The 17,866-nt window shown below is 49.1% G+C and overlaps 1 protein-coding gene across 4 annotated transcripts in view; it reads right to left on the reverse strand.

Moving 5' to 3' along the window:
• Positions 1-17,866, reverse strand: part of FANCA (FA complementation group A) — a 77,951-nt gene that overhangs the window by 50,622 nt on the left and 9,463 nt on the right. For 2 of the 4 annotated variants that reach the window (XM_030820953.1, XM_030820947.1), the window contains 5 exons: positions 15,660-15,772; positions 13,774-13,856; positions 9,555-9,588; positions 9,052-9,118; positions 8,283-8,965 (listed from right to left, as the gene is read on the reverse strand). In XM_030820953.1, the coding sequence (XP_030676813.1) occupies position 8,965; positions 9,052-9,118; positions 9,555-9,588; positions 13,774-13,856; positions 15,660-15,772 (298 nt within the window). In that variant the 3' untranslated portion in view covers positions 8,283-8,964. Of the gene's footprint in view, positions 1-3,359; positions 3,494-3,899; positions 4,042-4,473; positions 4,551-6,891; positions 7,005-8,282; positions 8,966-9,051; positions 9,119-9,554; positions 9,589-13,773; positions 13,857-15,659; positions 15,773-17,866 lie in introns of those variants that run through there. The other 2 variants (XM_030820961.1, XM_030820938.1) reach the window with 2 other exon arrangements.

Below are 17,866 nucleotides of genomic sequence, written 5' to 3' on the forward strand. Positions count from 1 at the left end.
CGAGACCATCCTGGCCAACATGGTAAAACCCCATCTCTACTAAAATTACAAAAATTAGCCAGGTGTGGTGGGCACCTGTAGTCCCAGCTACTCAGGAGGTTGAGGCAGGAGAAGTGCTTGAACCCAAGAGGCGGGAGTTGCACTCCAGCCTGGGGACAGACGGGAACTCCATTTCAAAACCAAAACAAAGCAAAACAAAAACAGATGTTCAAACACTGAATATGCATATATACATTTATCAAAACTCATCTAACTATCTGGACATGGTGGTTCACGCCTGTAATCCCAGTACTTCGGGTGTTGAGGTGGGGGGATCGCATGAGGCCAGGAATCCGAGACCAGCCTGGGCCACATGGTATGACGTTGTATTTACAAAAAAAAATTTAATTAGCTGGGTGTGGTGGCACACACCTGTAGTCCCAGTTACTCTGGAAGCTGAGGCAGTAGGACTGCTTAAAGGCTGCAGTGAGCTATGATCAGGCCACTGCACTCCAGCCTGGGCAACAGGGCAACACCCAGTCTCTTAAAAGAAAACACAAAAAGAAACAAACAAAAAACCTCATTTAATGGTACACTTAAATTGGATACCTTTTATTATTTCATTTAAACTATATTTTGATAAAGTTGATTTGAAAAGGTAAAAGAGGCCACGCGCGGTGGCTCACGCCTGTAATCCCAACACTTTGGGAGGCCGAGGCAGGCGGATCACGAGGTCAGGAGATCGAGACCATCTTGGCTAACACGGTGAAACCCCGTCTCTATCAAAAACACAAAAATTAGCCGGGCGCAGCAGCGGGCGCCTGTAATCCCAGCTACTTGGGAGGCTGAGGCAGGAGAATGGCATGAACCCGGGAGGCGGAGCTTGCAGTGAGCCCAGATAGCGCCACTGCAGTCCTGCCTGGACAAAAGAGCGAGATTCCATCTCTAAAAAAAAAAAAAAAAAGAAAAAAAAGGTAAAAGAAAAGCAAACAAAACCAAAACAATACCATCAGCACAGCACTTCACAGTATTCCTCTCCCAGCTGTCGCCTCGGGAACCAAAGAAAAAGCAGCCCTGGGAGACACCTGAGCCATAGCCCTGGGAGACCCATAAACTCCTGACCCAAGAGCACCAGGTGGATTCTGGCACAAATCTCTCAGCGGCTCACTAAGCACAGAGCAAATGCCTCTCCTCTTAGTTTAGTGGAAGCCCCAGGCTAACTGGGCAGAGCTGGGGAGAGCCTGAGGGCAGGTGAGAAGGAACTTTAAGGAATAAAAGTGAGTTGACACTGCATGAATCACCGCATTCTCCCAACACAAATAGATGCGGCTCAGCCTGCTGTGCAGCCTCACCTCCTCAGAAGGCCCCGGGGAGGAGAAGGCACCGGCAGCCATGATGCCGATGCAGGCGCCGCAGCCCTTTAAAATTTCAGGGAGCTGAGACTCCTACAAAGAGCCAACTACTTCACCGAGGTAGTGATGGCAGGCAAACCAATAGTTTCTTTTTTGTTTTTTTTTTTTTTTTTGAGACAGAGTCTTGCTCTGTCTCCCAGGCTAGAGTGTAGTAAGGCAATCCCAGCTCATTGCAGCCTCAACCTCCTAGGCTCAAGTAATCATCCTGCCTCACCCCATAAGTAGCTGGGACCACAGGTGCTTACCATCGCACCTAGCTAATTGTTACATTCTCTAGAGATGGGGGTCTCACTGTGCTGCCCAGGCTGATCTTGAACCCCTGGGCTCAAGCAATCCTCCTGCCTACGCCTCCCAAAGCGCTGAGATTACAGGCATGAGCCAGTGTACCTGGCCCGAACCCAAAACTTCTACAAAAAATTAGGTCTTCAAATGGAAACTTTACTCACAAGCACTAAAAGAGAAACCATGGCTATCCTTCAAAGCTGATGTCTAAAATACACCCAACTCCCGACATGAACTGGGGGTTTTCACAGGGGCTGCCCAGGGATCCCTGAGGTCTCAGGAGCTCAGACTCAGCAGTCTGAAATGGGCCCTGGGATCTTTATTTCCAAAGCCCCCTCCAGGCGAGTCTAATGCCCACTCAGGTTCGGGAACGGCTGCATAAACTTCTGTCAGAGAGAACACTGTGTATGTTCCAAAGAAAAAGGAAGAATATGTGATACCGCTGAAGAAGTGCAGTACTTGCTTCAGGACTTACATGAAAATTAGAGATGCAAAGCTGGGCGCGGTGGCTCACACCTGTAATCCCTGCACTTTGGGAGGCCGAGGCAGGAGGATCACTTAAGGTCAGGAGTTTGAGACCAGCCTGGCCAACACGATGAAACCCCGTCTCTACTAAAAATTAGCCGGCTGTGGTGGCGAACTCCTGTAACCCCAGCTACTCAGGAGGCTGAGGCAGAAGAATTGCTTGAATGCAGGAGGCGGAGGTTGCAGTGAGCTGAGGTCACACCACTGCACTCCAGTATGAGTGATAGAATGAGACTCCACCTCAAAAAAAAAAAAAAAAAAAAAAAGGAAAGGCTGGGAGTGATGGCTCATGCCTGTAATCCCAGCACTATGGGAGGACAAGGCAGGCGGATCACCTGAGGTCAGGAGTTAGAGACCAGCCTGACCAACATGGTGAAACCCCGTCTCTACTAAAAACACAAAAATGAGCTAGGCATGGTAGTGCGCACCTGTAATCCCAGCTACTCAGGAGGCTGAGGTAGGAGAATCACTTGAAACTGGGCGGTGGAAGTTGTCATGAGCCAAAAAGGTGAGCTTTCTGCACCACTGCACTCCAGCCTGGGCGACAGAAGAAGGTTCCATCTCAAAAAAAAAAAAAAAAAAAAAAAAAAAAAGGAAAATAAGAGACATTGTATATTCTGCAAAAAGCAGCAGCCACTTCTGTGTCCCCCATTTCCTGATTTCACTAATTTTCTTTTTGGGATGGAGTCTCCTTCTGTCACCCAGGCTGGAGTGCAGCGGTGCGATCACAGCTCACTGCAACCTTGATCTCCCAGGCTCGAGTCATCATCACGTCTCAGCCTCCTGAGTAACTAGGACTACAGGTGTCTGCCACCACACCTGTGTAGTTTTTCTTTTGGTTTTATTTTTTTTGGTGGAGATGAGGTCTCACTATGGTGTCCAGGCTTGATTTCACTAATTGTCTTATAAAAGACAGCAGGAGGCTCCATCAAGTGAGTGAGACAGAAACTAGGAGAAGGACCCAAGGCCCCGACACAGAGAACCCAGGCCCCTCGGCACACACAGAGCAAGATCTGCCAAGGCCCCTTGGCAAAGCTGACAGCAAGGTCGCTCACTCATATGACAGAGAGTCAGGTGGGGACGGCATGGTCCCCACTCCCAGGCCTTCTGGGGCCTTCTGTGAAGATCAGGTATTAGGCAGCCGATCACCAGGTCACTTACCTTGAACCAGTCTGCATAAGACAGGAACGCAGAGGGGCCCTCCAGTGCTGCCTGGCGCACAACCAGGAACGCAGTGACCATGCTGTCCAGCTGGCAGCTCTCGAATGCCTGGGCCATCAAACGCGCCACCCAGTCTAGTTAAGAACCATGACACAGTCACAGCAAGGCAAGGGGAGCCGACAGAAAGATGACGTGAGTGGTGCTGGGTGATCAGGTATTCCAGAAGGAGACTGTGCACACCCAAACACCAAGTTTTAAAAGACTATACAGCAATTACAGCATGTCAAGCGCAAACCACTAGAGACCAGAATGAAGCAGTGGTGCACACTGCGGCCCCTCAGAGCAGCAGTCAGTGCTTATGGAAGCGTCCGACGAAGACTGTTCCACGGACAGGAGGCAGTGCAGGTTCCGGGCAGGTAGGGAAGGCCTTCACTGAGAGGCTCAGCCACAGTCAGCTGGGACTCTGCCGACACCAGTGCTCAAATCACACCCCCTACACACACTCTTGACCGGCACCACCGGGCTCTCATAAAAGCTCACCTTCAAGCAGCTGCTGCGCTTCTGGGAAGCAGACAACGAGTGCAGACACAAAGGAGAGCACTCGCTGCCAGTGAACCTCCTGCGTTTCCAGAACTTCTTGCAAATGGCCAACCAACTCCTCTGGACTCAGCATCACAAAGAGCTGAAATAAAAGCGTCCGCTCCCTTCAACATCCAAGCAAACCACTGTGGGACAGATGACCCCTCGCCTCCCTCCCCACCCCAACCCCCCCACTTCCCACTGCAAAGGTAACATGTGGAGCTGTGACGGCTCACCCTGTGGAGTCTCTCCCCTCACAGTGGCATCCCTCCCCTCACAGTGGCGTCTCTCCCCTCACAGTGGCCAGCATCTGGTTGCCGAGAATTCTCCCTATCTCAAGGAGGAGGGGCTCGGCCCAAGTGACAAGCTCAGTCTCCTGACCTGAGTGGTGGCCTCGATGAGGACAGCCACATCTCACCAGACATCCCTGAACCTGTCGATGTCCCATCCACGGCAGGCAGCATGACAAGGACTTGTCAGATCTTAATCCCCCTGCCACGAGCTCAGAAGCAAGTCTAATACCACCTCCACTCACCCTGCGGTACAGTGCGGTGAGCAGAGGGTGTGTCCGCGCAAAGGTCCACTCTCTCTGCATCTGAACAGCATCAGATGCTGCAGGGGGAGAAACAGAAAAAAACTTCAAGTAAGACATCAAAAAGCTGTGGGTTTTGTTTTTGGACAGGGTCTCACTATCACCCAGGCTGGACTGCAGTGCTCACCACAGCCTCAACCTCCCTGGCTCAAGCAATTCACCTGCCTCAGTCTCCCAAGTAGCTGCGACCACAGGCGTGTGCCACCATACCCAGATACTTTTTGTATTTTTATTTTTTTGACGCTGAGTCTCACTCTGTCACCCAGGCTGGAGTGCAGTGGTACAATCTTGGCTCACTGCAAGCTCCGCCTCTCGGGTTCAAGCGATTCTCCTGCCTCAGCCTCTCGAGGAGCTGGGACTACAGGTGCCCACCACCACACCCGGCTAATTTTTGTATTTTTTTAGTAGAGACGGGGTTTCACTCTGTTCGCCAGGCTGGTCTCGAACTTCTGACCTCATGACCCGCCCGTCTCGGCCTCCCAAAGTGCTGGGATTACAGGCGTGAGCCACTGCTCCTGGCCAGAAAGTTGTGTTTCAAAGCTTCAGTGTGAAGACAGATCTTAATATGTACTTTTTCAGTTATTAGAGTTCACCATCTCCCTGTTTGTTGCCTATTTGCTATATCATCAATTCTGTTTCTCAGGCCTGGTTACTTACTTGTAATGCTTTGTCATATTCACAATAAATATATTCCAATGTACCAACTGCATTTCAATTTTCCTACTTTTAAACTGTCAATAAGGCCAGGCTAGGTGGCTCACGCCTGTAATCCCAGCACTTTGGGAGGCCGAGGCGGGTGGATCACGAGGTCAGGAGTTCTAGACCAGCCTGGCCAAGATGGTGAAACCCTGTCTCTATTCAAAATACAAAAAGTAGCCAGGCATGGTGGCAGGCGCCTGTAATTCCAGCTACTCGGGAGGCTGAGGCAGGGAATAGCTTGAACCCGGGAGGCAGAGGTTGCAGTCAGCCGAGATCACACCACCGCACTCCAGCCTGGGCAACAGAGTAAGACTCTGTCTCAAAAAAAAATAAATAAATACATAAACTGTGAATAAACCAATCATGGTGGGGATGCTGTTCAAAGGAAGCTCAGCTCAGGCAAGTGATGATAAACTCTTGAGCACCTCACAGCACCTGCTGGGAGCCATCCATGCATCCCTCATCTACCACCAGTTTCCTGCCTGACCATCTACCCTGGGGATATGCTAGATACAGAAAAAGCTCAGTGTTCATGTCAGCCTTATTCGTAAGATTGAAATTTTGGGAACAGTCTGTCATACATGGCTAACAGGACACCCACTGGGCAGACGATGCCTGGGCCATCAAACGTGCCACCCAGTCTAGCTGAGAACCATGACACAGTCACAGCAAAGCAGGGGTAGCCAGCAGAAAGATAACGTGAGTTGTGCTGGGTGATCAGGTATTCCAGAAGGAAAATGTGCATGCCCAAACACCAAGTTTTAAAAGACTAGATACCGCCTGCACACAGTGGCTTACGTCTGTAATCCCAGCATTTTGGGAGGCCGAGACAGGCGGATTACCTGAGGTCAGGAGTTCAAGACCAGCTTGGCCAACATGGTGAAACCCCGTTTCTACTAAAAATACAACAATTAGCTGAGCATGGTGGCACACGCCTATAATCCCAGCTACTTCGGAGGCTGAGGCAGGACAATGGTTTGAACCTGGGAGGTGGAGGTTGCAGTGAGCCGAGATCACGCCACTGCACTCCAGCCTGGGGACAGAGCAAGACTCCATCCACCTCCAAAAAACAAATAAATAAATAAAACAAATAAAGATATTTCTATTTTAGGCTGGGTGCAGTGGCTCACGCCTGTAATCCCAGCACTTCAAGGCTCTGGGAAGCCAAGGCAGGCGGAGCACCTAAGGTCAGGAGTTCGAGGCCAGCCTGGCCAACACGGTGAAACCCAGTCTCTACTAAAAATACAAAAAATTAACCGGGTGTGGTGGTTGGCGCCTGTAGTCTCAGCTACTCGAGAGGCTGAGACACGAGAATCGCTTGAACCTAGGAGGTGGAGGTTGCAGTGAGGTGAGATCACTCCAGCATGGGCAAGTGAGTGAGACTCTGACTCAAACAAACAAACAAAAAAAGATATCTCTATTTTAGTGACAATTATTTTGTCCACTCATAATTCTGAATTTTCTTATAAGAATCTGTTCCTTTCAGGTAAAAGGATATTTAGTAACAATCTCAGGCGTCTCAGGACCCAGTCTCTGGTTCAAGACAGACACATAAAAGAGGTCCTAGAATTCCTGGTATCTCCCGTCAGCGTTACCAAGGCAACAACGAAACAGCAATCCCCAAACTGGGTAGCAACTGAGCAGCCTCCACGCTGGGCCTACCTTTCAGCACAGGGCTGTGAGTGAGTATCTGAGTCAGGGTGTGACTGAAGAACCTCTTCAGAGGACCTGTGGAAATTACACTGCCAAGCGTCTGTCCACCGAACACTCCGAACCTGCCAATGCAGCACAAAGAGGGGTCAGGAAAGGGAGGGTGCCCTGCACGCCAATCCCAGCACAAACTGTGACTCAGGCTCGTCCCTTCTTTAAGCAACGAAGGGGCTTTCTTCACCAGGCCACTATAAACATGGACTTGAAACTGAATCCAAGGAGGTGGCAATTCAACGAGAAAGGAGGCAGGGCAACGGCGAAACCCACGGAGCAGAGGAGCGAAAGCGCAGAAGGAAACAGGTGGGGAAGGGCAGGCCGTGCGGCACCCAGGAGTGGAACAGCAGAAGCCAACCCCACCGGGCCTCAGCGGCACCCTCTGTGGAACGAACTCCCCTAGAGGGTCCTGCCAAGCCTGCGAGAATAGCCCAGCACACCAGGGCCTCAAACAGTCACAACAGGGACTGAGACCAGCTCTGTCCATGAAGATGAGGAAGGAATGGAAGGGACTAGGGTTTCCTGGGCCATCTGTGTGAGAGAACAGGATGTTCTGGGGCTGAATGGGGTCACAGAGCCAGGTGGCAAGAGCACTTGATGTCTGTTAGCCTGCCACATCCCAGTAGGCCTATACAGACCACCAAACCAAACCCAGACCCTCTCGTGAGGCTTACAACCTGCAACCAGCAAGCGGCACTTTATGCCGATTCCCCAGGTAAGAAAATCAAGGGTCCAGCCGGGCACAGTGGCTCACGCCTGTAATCCCAGCACTCGGGGAGACTGAGGCGGGCAGATCACAAGGTCAGGAGATCAAGACTATCCTGGCTAACATGGTGAAACTATACTATCTATACTAAAAATACAAAAATATTAGGCCAGGTGCAGTGGCTCACACCTGTAATCCCAGCACTCTGGGAGGCCAAGGGGGGCAGATCACAAGGTCAGGAGATCGAGACCATCCCGGCCAACACAGTGAAACCCCGTCTCTACTAAAAAAATAGAAAAAATAGCCACGCATGGTGGTGGGCACCTGTAGTCCCACCTACTCGGGAGGCTGAGGCAGGAGAATGGCGTGAACCCAGGAGGCGGAGCTTGCAGCGAGCCGAGATCGCGCCACTGCACTCCAGCATGCGTGACAGAGCGAAATTCTGTCTCAAAAAAAAAAAAAAAAAAAAAAATTAGCCGGGCATGGTGGCACACACCTGTAGTCCCAGCTATGTGGGAGGCTGAGGCAGGAGAATCACTTGAACCCGGGAGGCAGAGGTTGTAGTGAGCCGAGATCGTGCCACTGCACTCCAGCCTGGGCAACACAGTGAGACCCCGTCTCAAAAAAAAAAAAAAAGTCATCAGGCACAACACATTTAATTGAGCAGTTAAACAATTACTGTGAGGGATGGGAAATGAGGAGCAAAATAATCAAATAATGAAAAGGTTGACAAGGCCTGGAAACGGTGGCGAATTCTACTGGTTTCTCAAGACTTCACTTCAAGGTCCCCTGACCACATTAGAGGGAAGCAAACCCCAGAGCTCCATTTCCACCAAACCCCGACGTCCGCCTTCCGCCCAGCCCCCACTCCTCAGCTTCCACCTCCCCACCTGTAAGCGTCTCTGCACATCTCCACAGAGCCATGGAGAGAAAAAGCAAATAGGGCCAAGCTTTGCCTACTGCTGAATCTGAGCAGGATCTGTGGAGGTCAGGCAGCGGGAGTCTGTAGAGGCACAGCTGCAGCGTGTTCTAGAAATGTGGGGGGCCGAGAGGCAGGGCCAGCTCTAGAGCCTGGACCACACCCAGGGAAGGAGGAGCAAAGGAAGACTCCAAACAGGGGAGAAGGTCACAGCGAGTGGGACAAAGCATTGGTGCAGGATTTCCAGAGGCGGAACAGGATCCTGCAGTGGGCACATCTTCCGACCTCATCCTCACAGGGAAAAGGTTGACCAGAGCATTCCCAAGGCTTTCCCATGGTCACCTCCTCCGCATGCACGTTATCATAACTGGCAGAGGAAGTGTGCTCAGGAGTGGGCTGCTGAAGCTCTGGAAGTGTTTAAAATATCTTGGCTCTTTAATTTGGCAGGAAGCTCCCTGCTGCACACTCAGGCAGGCCACCCTCAGGAACGTACCAGCACCTCACGGTCTTGTGAGTGGAGGACTCCTCCTGTACTCCAGCAGCCAAAGCATCAAGTGCAACTGATGACAGAGCCAGGAACAGAGAACAGGTATCAGCACACAGCGCAGCCCACCAGAAACAATCCCCAGGTGCTTTCGGACAACGGATCCACTTCCAACCCCCAGAGGGCCCACATCCATCAACATTTCTACAATCTGTAAGCCTTGATCAAAACACACAGACAAGAAAACACTTCCCTGCGACCCACAGATTCATGAGGCATCCCTTCACAGCTCTGAAAATTAAATCTAAAGCCACCAGGAATTGGAAACCAGAATAAGCAGAAGGTAAATTCATACCAAATTACAACCAAAACAAGGGCATTCCAGTACTTAGACTCTACACAGTGAAACATACAGAGCAGAAATACTTCAAATGGAAAGGCACAAAACTGACAGAATTGCTAATAAGCAAACTAAGTCATTTACAGTCTGGGCCGCAGTGCAATTAACTTACAAATCAGCATTCTCTGCAGTACATCAACCGCGACCTGTCAAAATAGAATGTGAATTACCATCTTGGTAATCTTCTGTAATTTGTGTGATACCTGCATCACACAAGATTATTACTTGTTACTCTAAAGCAAAGAAACGGCACTTTGGGGGGGCCGAGGCGGGCAAATCACGAGGTCAGGAGATCGACACCATCCTGGCTAACACGGTGAAACCTCGTCTCTACTAAAAATACAAAAAATTAGCCGGGTGCGGTGGCGGACGCCTGTAGTCTCAGCTACTCTGGAGGCCGAGGCAGGAGAATGGCGTGAACCCGGGAGGCGGAGCCTGCAGTGAGTCGAGACAGCACCACTGCAGTCTGGCCTAGGCGAAAGGGCAAGACTCCGTCTCAAAAAAAAAAAAAAAAAAAAAGAAATGGACTTTACAAAGGGATCAACTTTAAAAATCCTCATAGACCTAGAAATTATTCCAATACTGACGGGACCTAGACGGAGTAAAAAGGCTGAACTTTCTGGAATAACCCTAAGACTGCTCTCAGCATGGCCTGAGGCTATGCGCCTAGGGCTGGGCAGGACACTGGCTTTTGCAAGCAGAGTTTTGCTGAAGTACTTCAGTGAAGAGAGGAAAGCTCAGGCCTTGAATCTGGGCTGTGGAACTAAGGACTTTCACCCTTGATGCCTCTGGAGCCAGAAGACGGTGAGAAGGTACCACTGTCCATTTCCCTTCTTCACATCTCCTGGGCTTAAAGCATACCACTACTCAGGAAGCAACTCACGGTAACAATAAAACATACTTCCTCAAACAAAGCCCACAGACTGCAGTATAGGCAAAATGTGAGCCACTGGCTCAGGAACCTCGAAAAGGGAATGAAAATTTGGCACGTAGCCAAAACTATCTTCAGATTCAATGCAATCCCTATCAAAATACCAGTAACGTTCTTCACAGAAATAGAAAAAAAGATTCTAAAATTCACATGGAACGAAAATAGATCAAAGATAACCACAGCAATCCTGAGGCAAAAAAACAAAGCTATAGAATATAGAAATCACACTGCCTGAAGTCAAAATATACTACAAGGCTACAGAAATGAAAACAGCATGAGGTTGACACAAACATACACACAGACCAACGGAACAGGACAGAGAACCCAGAAACAGGCTGGGCGCCATGGCCCACGCCTGTAATCCCAGCACTTTAGGAAGTCGAGGTGGGTGGATCACCTGAGGTCAGGAGTTCTAGACTAGCCTGACCAACAAGGTGAAACTCCGTCTCTACTAAAAATACAAAAAATAGGCCAGGTGCGTGGCCTACGCCTGTAATCCCAGCACTTTGGGAGGCCAAGGCGGGCGGATCACGAGGTCAGGAGATCTAGACCAGCCTGACCAACAAGGTGAAACCCCGTCTCTACTAAAAATAGAAAAAAATTAGCCGGGCGTGGTGGCGGGTGCCTATAGTCCCAGCTACTCGGGAGGCTGACGCAGGAGAATAGCTTCAACCCAAGAGGCGGGGCTTGCAGTGAACCGAGATGGCACCACTGCACTCCAGCCTGGGAGACAGAGCAAGACTCCATCTCAAAAAAAAAGAAAAAAAAAGGCCAGGCACGGTAGCCCACGCCTATAATCCCAACACTTTGAGAGGCCAAGGTGGGCGGGTCACGAGGTCAGAAGTTCGAGACCAGCTTGACCAACATTGTGAAAGCCTGTCTCTACTAAAAATAGAAAAATTAGCCAGGCATGGTGGCGGGCGCCTGTAGTCCCAGCTATTCAGGAAGCTGAGGCAGAAGAATCGCTTGAACCTGGGAGATGGAGGTTGCAGTGAGCAGAGATCCCGCCACTGCACTCCAGCCTGGGTGACAGAGACTCTGTCTCAAAAAAAAAGAAAACAAAAACCAAAAAGCTTCAGCATAGCAAAGGAAACAGCACAGAAAACCTGTTAAATGGGAGAAAATACATGCAAACTATTCATCCAACAAGGGACTAATATCCAGAATATATAAAGAACTGAAAGAACTCAACAGGGAAAACAAAAATAATCCCATTTAAAAACTGGACAAAGGGCCGGGTGGGTGGCTTACGCCTGTAATCCCAGCAGTTTCGGAGGCCGAGGTAGGCAGATCATGAGTCAGCAGATCCAGACCATCCTGGCTAACATGGTAAAACCCCATCTCTACTAGAAATACAAAAAATTAGCCAGGCTAGGTGGCGCGTGCCTGTAGGCCCGGCTACTCCACAGGCTGATGCAGGAAAATGGCATGAACCCAGGAGATGGAGCTTGCAGTGAGCCGAGATCACACCACTGCACTCCACCCTGAGCAACAGAGCAAAACTCAGTCTCAAAAAAAAAAAAAAAAAAAAAAAAGGCCAATATCACTAATTGTCAGGGAAATGCAAATCAAAGCCACAATGAGCTATTATTTCACTCCAGTTAGAATTATCATTATCAAGAAAACAAAAAATAACAAATGCTGGTGACAATGCAAACATAACTCTTATATGCTATCAGTGAGAATGTAATACAGCCATTATAGAAAATAGTATGGAGATTTCTAAATAGTTGGTTAGCTCTAACAGAATTACTAGCCCAGAGGGTCTCACTTTCACCAGGCATGGTGGATCACATCTGTAATCCTAGCACTTCGGGAGGCCAAGGCAGCCATATCATGAGGTCAAGATATCGAGACCATCCTGGCCAACGGAGTGAAACCTTGCCTCTACTAAAAACACAAAAATTAGCTGGGCATGGTGGTGCACGCCTGTAATCCCAGCTATTCGAGAGGCTGGGGCAGGAGAATCGGTTAAACCTGGCAGGCAGAGGTTGCAGTGAGCCAAAATTGCGCCACTGCACTCTATCCTGAGCAACAGAGAGACACCCTCTCAAAAAAAAAAAAAAAAAAAAAAAAAAAAAGAATTGCCATATGATCCAGCAATCCCGCTACTGGGCATACAGCCAAAGGAAAGGAAATCATCTGCACTCCTACATTTACTGTGGCACTATTAACAATAGCCAAGATATGAAATCAATCTGTGTGCCCAACAAGAGATGACTGGATACAGAGAACGTGGTATATACACACAACGGAATACTAGTCAGATTTAACGGATTCTCGCTCTGTCACCCAGGCTAGAGTGCAGGGTGCAATCTTGGCTCACTGCAACCTCCGCCTCCTGGATTCAAGCAATTCTCCTGCTTCCATGCTTGTAGCTGGCACTACAGGCATGTGCCACCACCCCTGGCTATTTTTTTTTGTATTTTTAGTAGAGACCGGGTTTCATCATGTTGGTCAGGCTGGTCTTGAACTCCTGACCTCAGGGGATGCACCAGTCTCAGCCTCCCAAAGTGCTGGATTATAGGCATGAGCCATTGAACCCAGCCCCAGCTATTTTTTTCTTTTTTTGAGACGGAGTCTCTGTCGCCCAGGCTGGAATACAGTGACACGATCTGGGCTCACTGCAAACCCCGCCTCTAGGTTTCATGCCATTCTCCTGCCTCAGCCTCCTGAGTGGCTGGGGCCACAGGTGCCTGCCACCACGCACAGCTAATTTTTTATATTTTTAGTAGAGACGGGGTTTCACTGTGTTAGCCAGGATGGTCTCGATCTCCACCTCGTGATCCGCCCACCTCGTCCTCTCAAAGTGCTGGGATTACAGGCATGAGCCACCAGGCCCGGCCAGCTTTCTTTTTTTTAGAAGTGAAATCCTGTCATTCACAGGAACAGGAATGGAACTGAAGGCCATGATGATAAGTGAAATAAGCCAGGCACAGAAGGACAAATATTGCATGTTATCACTCATACGTGGCAGCTAAAAAGTGGATCTTGTGGAGGTAGACAGTAGAATGAGAGATACCAGACATGAGAAGGGTATATGCAGTGGGGGAACAAAGAGAGTTGGTTAGCGGGTACAAACATACAGCTAGACAGAAGAAGTAAGTTCTAATGTTCCACAGCAGACTGAGGTGGTTATAGTTAAAAACAGATTGTATATTTCAAAATAACTGCAATATGTGAAATGCTGCCAACACACAGAAATGATACATACTGGAGGTGACGGAGACTCTAAACACCCTGACTTGATCATTACACTCTACACACAAAACAAGTATCACATGTACCTGGTAAATAGGTACAAACAGCATGTTTCAATAGAGAGACACGTAGATAATTTCAACCCTTGGAATAAGGATGGCTCCTTCTGCTAAACTCTTCACTTGACTTTTCCTCCTACCTGCGGCATTTTTTCAGGCTCCACAGTTCTTCTCAGATCTGAATTTTTCTGAAATCCCCTCAAAACAAACATTTGCACAAAATCTGAAAAACCACAAAACCAAAGTTATTTATGGACAGCATGGTCTCCAAGCAACTGTGAATGGCACAGACCATCCACTTCAGAGGGGCGGGAGACCATATGGCTGGGGCCCACGAGGACCCCTGTGAGCTGCTCCTAACCTGAGACGAATGCTGCAGAAGTTACTGCTCACCTGACCACAGCCACACTAGCATTCACCAAACCCAATTAGAACCCTTAGATGAACCAGGCTTTTTCCTCTTGCACTTCTATTTGAAAGGGAACAAGTTTATAGTAAGATTTTTTTCTTTTTTTTTTTTTGTGAGACGGAGCCTTGCTCTGTCACCCGGGCTTGAGTGCAATGGTGCGATCTCACTCACTGCAACCTCCGCCTCCCAGGTTCCAGCAATTCTCTGCCTCAGCCTCCCGAGTAGCTGGGATTTCAGGTGCCGCCACCACACCCAGCTAATTTTTATATTTTTAGTAGAGATGGGGTTTCACCATCTTGGCCAGGTTGGTCTTGAACTCTTGACCTCGTGATCCACCCGCCTTGGCCTCCCAAAGTACTGGGATTACAGGCATGAGTCACCCCACGCAGACCAATTTTTTTCTCTTAAATAAAAGTGGCTTCCAAGGGAGGTCTTACGGATTGTCTCACCTGCCAATCTCCAATACCACAGGGACTACAGGGACCCAGAAGCATCCTATTCTGAGGAATGTGATGAGGGAGGAAAGGCATTCTTAGCTTTTTAAAAAAATAAGATCAAGAGGACTGAAATCAAAAAGATTTTCTAACTCTGATTTAAATTTAACCTATCTGGGACCAGGTTATAGTAGTTCAGGAATGCTACGTCGCTCATGCCACCAAAAAGCTTTAGGAAAAAGGAAAAAACCCACAAGCTACTGTACAGATCAGTTTCTCATCTAATTTTTTTTTTGTAGGTGTCACTTGTAGTGGGATGGGTCTCCCAGCAGGTGTTCCTGAGAACCCAAATATCCCAGGGAAGATCTGACAACTCACCAAGGAAAAGAGTCTCATCACTCAAACACAGCAGGCAAAGAGCCAGAAAACGAGCTTCAAGGTGCCTTACAGATGGGTGGTGGGGCAGCTCTCTAGAGCTGTCCTGCCGCCATCCAGGAGTGCGCTGAATATAAGTCCTGACAAGCCCAACTACTCCTCAAGCTGGACTGGCTCCTGGTCCGAGCCATCCTCGGGTCTCTCAGCACCTTCTTAGTTTCTGGGGGGACATTACAGTCCCAAGTTTTTCTCGTAATATCATTCCTCAGGAAGGCCAAGCATGGTGGCTCACGCCTATAATCACAGCACTTTGGGAGGCTGAGGCAGGTGGATCACAAGGTCAGGAGTTCAAGAGCAGCCTGGCCAACCTAATGAAACCCCGTCTCTACTAAAAATACAAAAAAAAAAACAAAAAAATAGCTGTGCATGGTGCTGCGTGCCTGCAGTCCCAGCTACTCAGGAGGCTGAGGCAGAGAATCACTTGAACCCAGGAGGCAGAGGTTGCAGTGAGCTGAGATCGCGCCACTGTACTCCAGCCTGGGCGACAGAAGGAAGCAGCTGCGGTCACTCTATGGGAAAAGTGCATGGAAACACTTAAACTCATGTCAATGCCAACTTACTAGTATTTCCACACCAGTCAAGTTAAATGCAAACCCACAACAGGCTGAGACTGGGAGTCTGTCATGCCAGGTTCCCAAGGCCACAGAGAGAGAGGCTGTTCTGTCTCCCAGAGCTCTTGAGAGCAGAAGGCATCATCACAGATCAAAATCAGTTTTACCCAAGAACCCGAATCTTGTCGTGAACGCACCAGAAAGCATGGCCCTGGTGATGTCGGCATGCTGGCAGGATGCTTCTATCTGTTCACAAAGGCGACACAGATTCCTGAAGAGCCATGCTCCCACAGCATGCATGTCGGGGTGGCTGGAGACACACACAGAGGCAGACCTATGGCTCAACTCAATCCCATCATCAGGGGATTGAGCTGAGCCATATATCTCAATTTTTTTTGAGACAGTTTTTTGCTGTCACCGAGGCTGGAGTGCAGTGGCACAATCACAGTCACTGCACCCTCAACCTCCCAGGCTCAAGCAATCCTTCCACCTCAGCCTCCTGAGTAGTTGGGACAACAGGCGCATACCACCATGCCCAGCTGGAGGTCTTACTACTTTGCCCAAGCTGTACTCAAACTCCCGGGCTCAAAACAATCTCCCACCTTGCCCTCCCAAAGTGCTGGAATGACTGGTGTGAGTCACTGTGCCCAGTCTCAAGTTATTTTCTAACTTCCCTTGTGACTTCTTTGACCCATTATGTTGTTTAACTTCGAAATATTGGGGTTTTTCCCAATTCCCTACTGTTGTTGATTCTAATTAAATTCATTTGTGGTTAGAGAACGTATCAACCCTTCTAAATTTATTCCTATTTGTTTTATGGCCTGAACCTTTTTTTTTTCTCTTGAAACAGTTTCGCTGTTGTCATCCAGGCTGGAGTGCAATGGCACAATCTCAACTCACTACAACTTCCGCCTCCCGGGTTCAAGCGATTCTCCTGCCTCAGCCGCCCGAACAGCTGCGATTACAGGAACCTGCCACTTTGCCGGGCTAATTTTTGTAATTTTAGTAGAGACAAGGTTTCACCATGTTGGACAGGCTGGTCTAGAACTTCTGACCTCAGGTGATCTGCCCGCCTCGGCCTCCCAAAGTGCTGGGATTACAGGTGTCAGCCACCGCACCTGGCCTTGGCCTGAACCTTATGCTCTATCCCGGGGACTGTTCCATTTCGACTTACGAATACACATTCTGCTACTACTGGGTAGAGTGTTCCACAGTCAGTCGGGTCAGCTGGTTTGTAGCATTCAACTTCTATATCATTCTTAATCTGACTTGTTCTACCCGTTACTGAAAGGTGAGTATTGAAACCTCTAATGATTATTGCTGAAATGTCTACTTCTCCCTTTAATTCTGGCCATTTTTACTTCATAGATTTTGCGGCTGAGATTAGGTGTGGATACGCTAGGAAACAGGTTTTTCTTTTTTTTTTTTTGAGATGAAATTTTGCTCTAGGCCGAGGCGGGAGGATCACAAGCTCAGGAGTTCAAGACCAGACTAGCCAACATGGTGAAACCCCATCTCTACTAAAGATACAAAAATTATCCAGACATGATGGCGGCTGGCCTGTAATCCCAGCTACTCGGGAGAATGAGGCAGGACAATCGCTTGAAATCAGAAGGCGGAGGTTGTACCGAACCGAGATCGTACCACTGCACTCCAGCCTGGGCAATGAGAGGAAAACTCCATTTCAAAAAAAATAAAAAAAAACAAAAAATATTATTCCGGTTGGGCACGGTGGCCCATGCCTGTAATCCCACAACTGTCAAGAGATCAAGATCATCCTGGCCAACATGGTGAAACCCCATCTCTACTAAAAATACAAAAATTAGCTGGGTGTGGTGGCACGCGCCTGTAGTCCCAGCTACTCAGAAGGCTGGGGCAGAATTGCTTGAATCCGGGAGGCAAAGGTTGCAGGGAGCCCAGATCACACCACTGCACTCCAGCCTGGCGACAGAGTGGGTCTCTGTCTCAAAAAGAAAAAAAAAAGAAGGCCGGGCAAGGTGGCTCATGCCTGTAATCCCAGCACTTTGGGAGACCGAGGCAGGGGAATCACCTGAGGTCAGGAGTTCGATACCAGCCTGGCTAACATGGCGAAACCCCACCTCTACTAAAAATAACAAAAATTGCCGGACACGGTGGCTCACGCCTGTAATCCCAGCACTTTGGGAGGCCGAGGTGGGTGGATCACGAAGTCAGGAGATCAAGACCATCCTGGCTAACATGGTGAAACCCAGTCTCTACTAAAAATACAAAAATTAGCTGGGCATGGTGGCGGGCGCCTGTAGTAGTCCCAGCTACTCGGGAAGCTGAGGCAGGAGAATGGCATCAACCCAGGAGGTGGAGCCTGCAGTGAGCCGACATCACGTCACTGCACTCCAGCCTAGGTGACAGAATGAGACTCTGTCTC

This window comes from Nomascus leucogenys, chromosome 2 (assembly GCF_006542625.1).
Source record: "Nomascus leucogenys isolate Asia chromosome 2, Asia_NLE_v1, whole genome shotgun sequence".
Taxonomy (NCBI): Eukaryota; Metazoa; Chordata; class Mammalia; order Primates; family Hylobatidae; genus Nomascus; species Nomascus leucogenys.